Here is a 12,680-nt window from a genome sequence, read left to right on the forward strand (position 1 = left end):
TGGGGTTCAATTTTTATGGAATTATGATAACAGGAGACCACATGAGCACTACCAAGTTCATCCGAGTGAAAAAAAATGAACTTTTATATAACCAAATTTAATTACTGGCTTCCAGGTGACCCTTTCAATAGTTTAGTGTTACTAGTAGGGGAGATGAATCTCCAGGGGCAGTAAAGTCCAAATGGAGCTGATTCCCTCCTGCCCAGCTAGAGAAAACTGAAGTCAATGACACCACAGGTCATTTCCTGCATTTTGGGTTGCCAACTTTGCAACTTTTTCAGCATTAACTTGTTTAGTCAGGAATTTAAATTGGTTGCTCTTAAGTATTCTGTTGGAATGTGTGATACCCGTACCCCGGGTCGAGAGGTGATGTTGGGAGTGCCGTCTCGCCCTAAGGCCACTGTGGGCACGCAAACAGCTCCCCTGCCCTTCCCACCACGGATGCTTCATCAAGCAGTGGACACCCTAGATCTAACCTGGGACATGCGAGGGTTAACGGTAGCTACCCAGACTCCTCAAGTTTGGGCGGGAAAGGTGAGGAGAGATCCAGAAGAGGGGGCTGCTGGGGAAGTCAGTCAGGAGAGAGAGAGGGAAGAGAGTGGATGGGAATGGGTCTCCATCCGAGACCCTTGGACCGGCCAGTGGGAATCGGTACGTCTAACTAAAAGAGAGGCAGAGGAAAGGAGGAGGCGAGAAATGTCAGTACGCCCCTCCTATTGGGGAGAAAGAGAGACACGAGAGTGGAGACGCAAGTTAGTGGAAGAGAAGAGGAAGACAGAAAGGGAAAGGGAAGAAAAGAGACAATGGCATATAGAAGAACTCAGGAAACTGGGTGGCTACCAGGACCCTGGGGTTACACCGAGGGAGAGAACCACATACCCTGGGAATCTGCAGGGTATGAAGAGACAACCCCGTTATTGATGAAAGATACAGATGACCTCGAACCCGAAGAACCCTCACAGGTTCAGGCCGGTCCATGGGCGTCGAGGACAAGCAACCCGTTTGTTGAAGATGGTGCAACCCTGAGAGAACCGTTGTTTCCTCAGGAGAAGTTTGATCCCAAGTTAATGGACATTTCCATTCCCCTACCCCCGTTAATAAATGAAGACAAAGTGTTTGGTTTAAATGAGTCTCTGAGTTTATTTGGTTCGGGGGAGGCGAAGATTAATGAACCCTCACAGAATACTTCTTCTTTCTGTTTGCATGTGTGGGTTTAGTTTGGTTTGGGTTTTGGCAATACAGTGGTGCCTCGCTTAACGAGCGCACCGTTTAACGAAGAATCCGTATAGCGATCCCTTTTTGGGGATCGCTATACGGATCTGCCCCAATCGCCGCACTCGCTTTGCGACGATTGGGGCGACCGGCGGCCATTTTGGAGCCGCCGAACAGCTGATCGGCGGCTCCAAAATGGCCGCCGGACGCGAAAACATCGCTGCAGGGGTAAGTTTGCATGCTTATTGGAACGCATTAAACTAAGTTTAATGCGTTCCAATAGGCTTTCCTTACCCGCACAGCGATGTTTTCGTATAGCGAAGGTTAATCCGGAACGGATTAACCTCGCTATACGGGGCACCACTGTATTATTTTAATATTTGCAAATCTACTTGGTATTCAAAGGGGGAAAGGGTGGTTTTGAAATGTTTTAATAAATAAATGCAATTATGAAATAGGATGTATATGTACTTGCAGTTGACAGAAAGCCTGTCACCCTGCCTCTAAAGAGAAAGGCCTAATTGTTTGTGCTTCAGCTGCACTATTACCCTGTTTCTCTGAAAATAAGACCTAACCTAAAAATACAGTAAGCCCTAGTATGATTTTTCAGGATGCTCATAATATAAGCCCTATCCCAAAAATAAGCCCCAGTAAAATAAAACCCCGCCCTCCACCAGGGACTCAATGCGCAGCAACCCGGATTGACTTAGTCTCGTCTGCGCAGGCCTGCGGGATCCATACTTCCCTTTCCCACCACCACCTCAACAAGCAAGTGTGTTCCTGAAACGAGACAGAAACCATCCAGTCCTGTGGCAGAAGGGGTTTGGTGCCAGTTTGTGTTGGGGCCCTTAACGCCAACATCACCGCCGCTGTCACCACTCCCCCCTCCCTGGAGGGAGTCACAAAAAATTCAGGCTGGAATTCAGAGTTTGGAGAGTTATTACGATATTCCAGAAGATGACATGACTGTATCTGAATAAATGTAGACTGCTGTACATTAAAAAATAAAATATCTCCTAAAAATAAACCCTAATGGAGCAAAAATAAATATACTCGTAAGACCCAGTCTTATCTTTGGGGAAATAGGGGTATATGTCTTGGAAAATGGAATTTCTGAAATGTATTTATTTATTATGATGATTATTTTATGCATTTGCTTGAGTACTTACTTCTTCAATAAAAATTTCAGCTGCCTAGAGTGGTCACATTTGACCAGATAGGCGGGGTATAAATGAAATAAATAAATAAATAAATTTATTATTTCATACATTTCCTGTGGGCTATGTCCAGTGGTGTTATTCCACTACTGCAAATCTTGTACAGTGTGCCTTGCATTATGATATTAATTCGTTCCAGCAAAATCGCTGTAGAAGGAAAACGTTGTAAAGCAAAAATAAAAAAGCCATTGAAACGCATTAAAACCTGGTTAATGTGTTCCAATCGGCTAAGAACTCACCGTGCAGCGAAGATCCTCCATAGGGGCAGCCATTTTCAGGTGCCTGTGCAGCAAAAAATGGCTCCTAAACACAGCGGGGAGCCATTTTGAGCACCTGGTGGCCATTTTGAAAACCCGACGATCAGCTGTTTGGATCGTTGGGAAGCGAAAATCGGTTCCCAAAACCGGGAACCGATCATCGCACAGCGAAATTCCCCCATTCAAAACATTGTTTTGTGATCACTTTTGCGATCGCAAAAACCTTGGCATAATGCGGATTCGTCGTTAAACGGAGCGCCCGTCTTCCAGGGCACCACTGTACTTGCTTTAATGAAAGGCAATACAAACGTTTAAGTAGTGGAATAACACCCAGGACATGGAGACATTCTCTAACACCAACTCCAGCTGCTCTAGCAAGGGCCTCTGGAAGTTGCAATCCAAGAACATCCAGCCTAGGGAACCCAGTGTTGGACCTGCTGCCTGAAAGAGTTGGGAGAGAGTTGTCAATAAAGTATTTGAATTCCTTGGACAAATGGAGCCTAAAAACAGGCACAAGGCTGCAAAGGCTGCAAAGGACCTATAGGTGTTATATCATCAGACATCCTAGAAACTGTGCACACTCATGGCAGTGAAACAAAGAGAAGTGAGAGTATCCTTTTTGCTCCAAATTTTACATCATTTCCATTAACACATCTGACTGAATGCAACCATGATGTTTCCTCAAAGTACTTGTAAGTCACTCAAGGGCAACCTAAAAAGCCATGCTGACCATTACTGCACTTAAAGAACTGGTAGGAATTGTAGTAAAATTCACCATACCTAAGAGTTATTAAGCTTGTGTCTTCAGGTATAACTTCTGTGTCTTCCTTATGAGAAATCTTCAATACATCAACTCTGGAAAAGAAGCAGAGACACTAGCACAGCAAAGAGTGGAAGCAGGACTCATTAGCTAGCCCCAACTTGCCACTGTAATTTACACGTTTGCACTTCTGCCAGCGTAAATAACTGACAGGATTCTGGTCTTAATGTAAAATATAGAGGAACAACCAGTTATTAAGATGTAACCTCATGCAGTTATTTTATTTTATTTATTTATTTATTTATTTATTTATTTATTTATTTATTTATTTATTTATTTATTCATTCATTCATTCATTCATTCATTCATTCATTCATTCATTCATTTATACCCCAGTTATGCTAAAGGGAACCCAAACCGTTATCCAAAAAAAGGTTTGCATGGCTAGAAAATAGTTGTCCAGCTTTATCACAAGATTTCTAGTTACAACAGAGACGTTACATTTACACTAGAACTACACCTTCACCTTATTTCTCACAAACAGAAAGAGAGGAAGAAAAATCTCCAAGGTTTTCTGGATAAAGCGGATTATCTCGATCCCTTTTAATCTGGCTTCAGGCCTGGTTATGGAACCCAGATGACTTTGGTTGCCCTGGTGGGTGTTCTGTGCTGGGAAGTGGGCAGTGGAATCTCTGTTCATTTGACTGCATCTCTAGTTGCTTTTCAACAAGAAACACAAAACAAACTGCTTTTGTTATCACTGCCTGTGACATTCTTTGAAGCTGTCTCTCTGGGATGGGACTTGGAGGCAATAGATCTGGTCCTTCCTGGAGGGGAGAACTCAGAAGACAATGCAAAGGAACTCCTGATGAATACCCTGGCCATTGGACTGTGAGGTCCCTCGGGGTTCAGTTTTATCCCCTATTATTTAACATCTTCATGGAACTAAAAAACCATATAAAACCTGAGTCCAGAATATATTGGAAAAACCATATCTTCCCACATGAACTCCTATGTTGTTCATCAAGATCTTCAGCCCATAACTTTCAGAGGTTTATGCAGTAAGGACATGAGACAGAATTTTTATAGTAGCTGCTGCCAGACTACAGAATACTTTTCTTCAGGTTTGTTTGGCCCCTTCCTTGTGTCTGTCTGCTGGCAGACAAAAGCATTCCTTCTACAGCTAGTATTTGACATTTGCATTTATATACATTATGGGACGGTGGGTGGGAGTCATCTTATATTAATATTTTCAAAAATGTTTTATTTATTTATTTTGTACCATTTGTAGGTCACATTTCTACTGATGCGGAAACCCAAGGTGGCTCGCAATGTGAAAATAAGTAGTGGTGCCCCGCATGACGACGATAATCCATTCTGTCAAAATCACTGTACAGCGAAATCGTCGTCATGCAAGAATAAAATCCCCATTGGAATGCACTGAAAACCGGTTAATGCATTCCAATGGGGAAAATACCTGCTCATCCAGCAAAGATCCTCCATAGGGCAGCCTATGTGAGCCCCAATCAGCTGTTTTTAATGCCTGTCTTCTGAAACAAGGGTCAGAAAACAGTGGGAGGCCATTTTAGAAACCCGACTATCAGCTGGGAAAATTGTCGTCCAGCGAAAAAATGTTTCCCGAAGCAGGGACCTAATCATCGTTAAGCAAAAAAAGCCCATAGGAACCAAAGTCGTCAAGCGATTTTATCATCATGCAGGGTCATCGTAATGCAGGGCACCACTGTAATTTTTTAAAAAATAACACCTGAAAAAGCTTTTAAATGTTAACAATGATTTAAAATACATTAAGGGATTTGAAACATTTAAATGCTTAAAGCAAACTTACTTAGCTGAAAACTAGTATCCAGGAACTCAGAGTGTGAAAAGGAGAGAAATATAAATTCACTCACATTCTCCTGCTATGAAGTCATGGTGGTGGTGGGGATTTGGCTCCCTTTGATGTACAGAGTCACACAGAGAGAGGCAAGAAAAGCCTGTTATTGCAATTCTACTGAAATACCTGTAGGTGGCACAGTTCAAAGGAACTACCTTAAGAAGGCTTCTCCTTTGTCAATTTACTGATTTCCTCATCTTATCTTGCCTAGTGGGAAAACTTGTTAAGCTGTAAATAAGTAAATGAATAAACAGGAGCTCTGCCCACTTAGCTGAAGCTGTTTAAAAATGTCTTGGGAAAGAGGCTTTGTTGGGAATGAGTGTTGGGGATCCTTATATTGTCTTTAAATGTTGTAAGCTGCCTTGGGTCCTTTTTCTAAGAAGAAAAGTGGGGTAAAAATATTTTAATAAATAAATAGTGTTTGTGTCTGCGCATGTGTGAGCACACATGCATTCACCTGGACTTCCCTAATGAGACAGGAGGCAAGGGAAATGGTGCTTTCCTTTCTATAGCGGTTCAAAAGATCACATGTCTAAAATAATGTGAAAGAATTCAAATGTTTAAAAGTAGAAGGCCCTCTGATGGAAAGGAAAAACTAATGACTGGGAATGGGGAACTCCAGGCTGAGCTTCCCATTGCATCATGTGATCAACAGAAAAGATGTGAATCAGCTCGCCTCAAACCTCACAGCATTTCCCACATTCTTTAAAGTGTACTCAGTCGTGATTATTAAAAACCTGCCTGAAGAGGTGGGTCTTCAATAAAGTTTTAAAAAGTTTTAACTCTTGTTTCTTCAATAGTTTTAATGATTTGCTTATTATATTTTATATACTGGTTTTTGAATATTGTAAACTACAGTAAGTTCCTTACAAAAAAAGATGTATATAAATAACATAAAATAAATATGTCAGCTGTAGCACTTCAGACAGTGCGTGAGGCTCCATGAATAGTAAACTCTTCTCCACATAAAGAACGCTGTGCCCGCCCTAGTATCTGCTGCCTGAGGCAAGCTGCACCCCATGGAAGCACAGTCCATGGAAACAGCCCAACAATGCCAAACCCTGACAATAGCCAAGAAGTGTAATGTGCATGAAACTATTTTTCTTTACAATTTTAAACTCCACACATCTCCATGCAAGCCATACAAATGTAGTATGTTATCCCCACACTGAGAGCCAGTACAGTGTACAGTGGATCCTTGACTTACAGAATTAATCCGTATTGGAACTATGGCTGCAGGTCGAAAATTCTGTAGGTCGAGGATCCATTTCCCATAGGAATGCACTGAAAATCATTTAATTCGTTCCAGCCAGAGGGAAAAAAAATTCCCAGGGCTTAGAAAGCTGCACCCGCTGCCCTCTGTCCCCACTGTCCTCTGCCCCCCATCCCCGCAGGGATGGCATCAGGGACAGGAGGGGCATCAGGGACAGGAGACAAGAGGCCAGTGGGTCCAGCTTTCTAAGCCCTGAAAGCCCAAAGCTGACAGCGGGAGCAGAGCGGCTTTTGGCTTTCCCCGCCTTTCCCCCTCACTCTCAGCTTTGGAAGCCGAAAGCCACCCTGCACCCACTGTCAGCTTTGGGCTTTCGGGGCTTAGACCTGCAGCCTACGGACTGGAAGGGGGAGGCGAGGAAAGCGCAAAATTTGAATATGGTGCTTTCCCCACCTCACCCTTCTGGTCCGTAGGTCGATTCTCCAGCCGCAAGTCTAAGTGAAACTTTGCGGCCGGAGAAATCCGTAGATCAAAAAATTCGTAAGTGGAGCTGAACGCAAGTCGAGACTCCACTGTACTGGCATAGTGTTTACCTAGGACTCAGGAGCCCCAGGTTCAAATGGGATGATCGAAAACAGATCCTGCCCCTCCTGTGTATGACAGCTTTTCTTGAAGTGGGGTGTCCAGAACTCCATGAAGATGAAGACAACTGAACTACAGAAAACAGTTGTCATGTTCCCGCGTTACCCTTGGTTGTTTCACCAAGCAAAGGCACAAGTTATGTGTCAACTTTATTCACTATTATTTTTAAAAGAATACTTTAACCGCTTCAGTTAATAAACATTATTAAGCACATACTAGAATATGTTATGTAATGTTATTGTTTTAGTTAAATAAAACAATAAATAAAAGCCACCCAGAGACCTTTGGGTAGTATGGGCAGCATATGTTAAATAAATAAATAAATAAATAAATAAAACAATTCAAGTAGTTCTCCAAATATGAGTAATTAACCTACTAAACAGACTGACTATGAACTTCCAAACAAATTGGAAGTGCAAGTGGGTAGGCAGGATCGCAGCTGGAGACAGATAAACAAATAGTCAAGAAATACCTTACCACCTTGAACGAGTTCAAATCTCCAGGGCCGGATGAACTGCATCCGAGAGTACTGAAGGAACTGGCTGAAGAATGCTTAAAAACCGCTATCTATTATTTTCTTGAAATCATGGGAATTGGGTGAGGTGCCAGAGGATTGGAGGAGGGTTAATGTTGTCCCTATCTTCAAAAAGGGCAAAAAAGAGGAACCTGGGAACTACAGGCCAGTCAGGTTGACATCAATCTCAGGCAAAATTCTGGAACAGATCATTAAGCGGTCATTGTGCAAGCACCTAGAAAACAATGCAGTAATACCTAGAAGCCAACACGGATTTGTCAAGAACAAATCCTGCCAAACTAATTTGATCTCATTTTTTTTATCAGGTCACCTCCCTGATAGACAGAGGGAATGCTATAGATGTAGTTTATCTTGACTTCAGCAAAGCTTTTTGACAAAGTGCCCCATGGTATCCTGATTAGCAAGCTAACTAAGTGTGGGCTGGATAGAACGTGTGGATATACATTTGGTAAAGAATCGTACTCAGAGGGTGATGAGGGTCCTTCTCTAACTGGGAGAGGTAACAAGTGAGATACCCCAAGGCTCACTACTGGGCCCGGGACTCTTCAATATTTTTATTAATGACTTGGATGAAGGAGTGCAGGGAATGCTTGTCAAATCTGCAGATGATATTAAACTGGGCAGAATAACTAATACCCTAGAAAACAGAAAAAACATTCAAAATGACCTTGATAGGATGGAGCACTGAGCCAAGAGCAACAGAATGAAATTCAACAGGGTTAAGTGCAAAGTACTGCACCTCGGAAAAAGAAACCAACTGCACAGTTACAAGATGGGGGATACCTGACTCAGCAAAACAACGACCTTGAAGTATCTTGAATTTGTCGTAGATCACAAGCTAAATATGAGCTAACAGTGTGATGTGGCTACAAAAAAGGTGTGAAGGAGCTGTAGAGAAACATGAGAAAGAATAGAGTGAGCCATCCCCTCAAACTGAGACAACTGAGATGAAAGAGTTGAAGGTAGAAGAGGAGAAGGAAAGGAAATCAAAGAGAAAGAAGGAAAAGGTTGAGATTTGTCTGGTGGAAGAGAGAAAGGGAGAAAGAGGGAAGGAGTTAATTCTACCCATGTGGGAGGAGGAAACAGGAGAGGAGGGGAGATGAAGGGAATTCAGAATACCAGCGACAGGAGGAAAGAAGGGAGAAGGAGAAAAGGGAAAGGAGAAGGAATTGAAATATGATAGGATGAGAGGGCTGTTAGAGGATTTCCCTAATTTGAAGGTAGGAGGATTACTGCCTAATCCAGATACACCTAAAGAGAGTTGTACGTCGGTGGATCCGCTAGAATGGATGGTTGTGGTTTTTCCACGGGTATAAGTCCCTCGAGGAAGGTGATTTGTCCAGACTCTTCCTTCAACCATCCACCACTGGAGGGAGTTTGGGCCCGACATCCCTGTTGTGGGACAATTTGCGCGGTCTGGAATGCTCCAATGAGGAAGCCCACCGACTGAGAATGTTTTGGGCCAGCCCCACAATGAATCCTGTTGGTTCTGAGCCAGAAATGTTGTCTCCACAGTCTGGACAGTTACCTGATGTTAGTTTGTTTGAACCCATAGAAGTTGTTGTGGATTCGCCCAATGGTAAACCAAATAAACCCGTTAACGTTCAAAAAGAGACTCAGTTGTCATTTCCCGCCAAAAAATGAGGAACTACTCCCAATCTTTAATGAACCCAATCACAAAAGGCTAATGCTATTTTAGGCTACATTAACAGAAGTACAGTCTCCAAATCCCACGAGGTGCTAGTCCCCCTCTATTCAGCACTGGTTAGGCTTCACTTTGAGCACTGTGTCCACTTCTGGACACCACACTTCAAGAAGGATGCTAACAAATTGGAACAAGTTCAGAGGAGGGTGACAAGGATGATCAGAGGGCTGGAAACCAAGCCTTATGAGGAAAGGCTGAAAGAATTGGGCATGTTTAGCCTTGAGAAAAGAAGACTTAAAGGGTGATATGATAGCACTTCTCAAATATTTGAAAGGCTGTCATACAGAGGGGCAAGATTTATTCTCGATCATCCCAGAGTGCAGGACACACAACAATGGGCTCAAAGGAAGCCAAATTTTGGCTGAATATCAGGAAGAACCTCCTAACTGTTAGAGCAGTACGACAGAGGAACCAGTTACCTCAGGAGTTGGTGAGTGCTCCAACATTGGAGGTATTAAAGAAAAACTGAGATAATCATCTGGCAGATATGTTTTGACTGTATTCCTGCGTTGAGCAGGGGGTTGGATTTGGTGACCTTGTAGGCCCCTTCCAAATTCACTTTTCTATGGTTTTATGATAAACTAAAATCATTTCTGATTAAACTAAAATCATTTCTGATTAAACTAAAATCATTTTACTAATCTGACAAATTATTATTAGAGACAGGGGCTTTGTATTCATATACAAATATGAAGCCTGCTGGCACAGGTGGCCAACGTGATCAATACCCACCCCCAGACCCCGCCGGACCAGTTACAGCATGGTGCGTGTGGCTGGCATCATCATCTCAATTGCTGCAGTAGGTTGGCTGTTGCAGCCCCACCTCCCTGCTCAGCCAGCCACTCGGAAGCTGAGTAGGGAAACTCATCCTCCAACCCCCTTGCCAGAGTGGTTGCGTGAGCAGGGAGGTGGGGCTGCAGCAGTCAATTTATTAGCACGATTGGGGCACACACAATGACACCACTCACTCATGCCATGTGGTCAATGATCGGGCAGGGTCTGGTGGTGGGTGTTCATCAAGCCAGCCACCTGTGCCAGTGGGCTTCATATTCGTATACGAATACAAAGCCCCTCCTCTAGTTATTATTCTACATATGAAATCATCTAGTTGCAGATATTAAAGATTAAAACTACCTGCAAGAATGAGACTTTACATTTAAAAATCGTGATTTAAATCAAATCCACCCTGTGCTTAACTATGGAAGCTCACTACAATGAGTCCATGGTAAAACATTATTTGAACATCTCACATACTTTGAAAACCGTCTCAGAGTCAAAAGCAATTTCACACCACATAAATCCCCATTTTATATGTGGGGTTAGGGATGGGTGGGTTTGCAATAATCCTAAAATGCTGTTACTGCCGAGGGCAACTGGGGCGGGGCAGACTGAGCCAAGACAGCAATCTATGGTAACCTGCGAATATAATCCAATGCGCTTACATCATGGTATATCTCCATCCATCTCCCGCTGTGTGGATCAGTCTGTTTGCCACTGACTTGAATAATTTCACCTATATACAGTACAGTCCTGCTGGTTTTTACAACTCATCTTTTGAAATAAGACACACATTAGGAAGAACAGCAATGCCCAAATTTGGTGCTAAATAGGAATGGAGATGGGTCCCGAAAATTGCTGCTCAATCATAACTACGCTTAGTTACTCAAAGTCTTCATTGATTTACACAGGAAACTCTCACGGAAAAAGTCTCTTTAAATCGTGCGTCACTCTATCACTTTTTCTATCTCTCTAGTTTGAGCGACCTATAATCGGAGGAAGAATTACTTCCTGTTAGGCTTCCCGGGATTGGAAGTTTGACTTGAGGCTGTAGTTCTGTGCAAACGACCTTAGCAAGAAGCACTCTTGAGCTCCGTGGAGCTTCAGAATGCACAAACACGTGCACGACCGGGCTGCAAGTGCGTCAGGGACAGCAAGGAAGTTCAACCCCCGACTCGAAGCTTGCTCACAAATAGCCAGGCTGACATGAACGCCAGTGCGCCACCGACCCTCTTCTTCAATAAGCACCAGCGTGCACGCTTGCCCGCATTGTATCGATGCTTACTCATAAGTAAGCCCGACACAGATCGACCGAGTTTTAGGGGTGTGCAATCGGAACACCGTACAGTGAAGAGGGGCCAGGTGATCGCGCGGACAGCGCAACCCCAGCCGTGCAAAGTCCGGCGCCTGCCGCTGCTGAACCCATCTGATGGAGCTCCATTCGGGCGTTCCTCCAAGCAAACGGGTCCTGGAAGGCAGGTAACGCAGATGGAGCAACAGGCTTCCCCCCCCCCCTTCCCCCGCCCCGCCTCCACAAGCCATTTCTCTGCTCACCTGCACACCGTCCTCAGCTCGGCGGCCAGCTCAGGCGGACAGCTGAGTTCTTCGGCCACGGCCTCGTCGCTATCCGCCGCCGCCGCCTGTAGAGACAGGTCTTCCGGCCGCAGCTCCGATTTCCAGAGAGCCCCGAAGGAGCCCACGTGGAACACGCGAGTATTCAGCTCCGGGGTCTCGTACTCCGGAATATTACTCTCAGACCCGGTGCCGCCGCTGCTGCCACCGCTACTTGCGGCCATTTTCGTAGCTGCAAGCACGCCGGAGAGATCGCCTGCGGGCAAGAGGCCGAAAGGGTTCGCAGTGGCTTGTGGGAGTTGTAGTTTCTGTTCAACCACGCCCGGATTTATTTCCGCCTCAGCTTTGGCGACGTTCTATCCATATCCTCAAACACAAGGAGCGTGATAGTTAGTCCCGCCCCCAGGTTTATACACATAAGAGCGCAAAATACTGTAGGGATGAGAGGCGGGGGGGGGGAATAAGGAGTTTTCAAAATAACAATGGCCCAATAAATCTTGTTCTAATTAATTACAAAGAGGTCCTTATCAACAATTACATGGTTATACTGAGGTATATGAAGCAAAATGATCTTTTAATTATAGCTGCATCGAAGACTCCAGATAAATTCTGTGTGTGTGTGTGTGTGTGTGTGTGTGTGTGTGTGTTTGTGTACACACACATGCACATAGGTATAGGATGGAATCTTGTTGCACAGTTATGTAAAAGGCACAACCTTTGATGGGACTAATACATTCTCTGCTAAATAAATTCATTATAAATGTTTTTATTTTTTAAATAAATTTACAAAAATATATTTTTTCACACACACTCCCCGGCCATCTGCAGATAATGAGGGGAAGTGCTTAATTGACAGTAGATTGGGCTACAAGGGCTGATTCACAGGAAAAGAACACCAA

At 43.9% G+C, this 12,680-nt stretch overlaps 1 protein-coding gene across 1 annotated transcript in view; it reads right to left on the reverse strand.

The window, feature by feature from the left end:
• The window catches only part of SNAPC3 (small nuclear RNA activating complex polypeptide 3), a 36,471-nt gene extending 24,404 nt beyond the window's left edge, over window positions 1-12,067 (reverse strand). Inside the window, exons 1-2 of the mRNA XM_072992092.2 lie at window positions 11,764-12,067; window positions 3,467-3,541 (exon numbers count right to left, since the gene is read on the reverse strand). Of these exons, the coding sequence (XP_072848193.1) occupies window positions 3,467-3,541; window positions 11,764-12,005 (317 nt within the window). The 5' untranslated portion in view covers window positions 12,006-12,067. The remainder of the gene's footprint in view (window positions 1-3,466; window positions 3,542-11,763) is intronic.
• Between the last annotated feature and the right edge of the window lie 613 nt (window positions 12,068-12,680).

Source organism: Pogona vitticeps, chromosome 2 (genome assembly GCF_051106095.1).
Source record: "Pogona vitticeps strain Pit_001003342236 chromosome 2, PviZW2.1, whole genome shotgun sequence".
NCBI classification, from domain to species: Eukaryota; Metazoa; Chordata; class Lepidosauria; order Squamata; family Agamidae; genus Pogona; species Pogona vitticeps.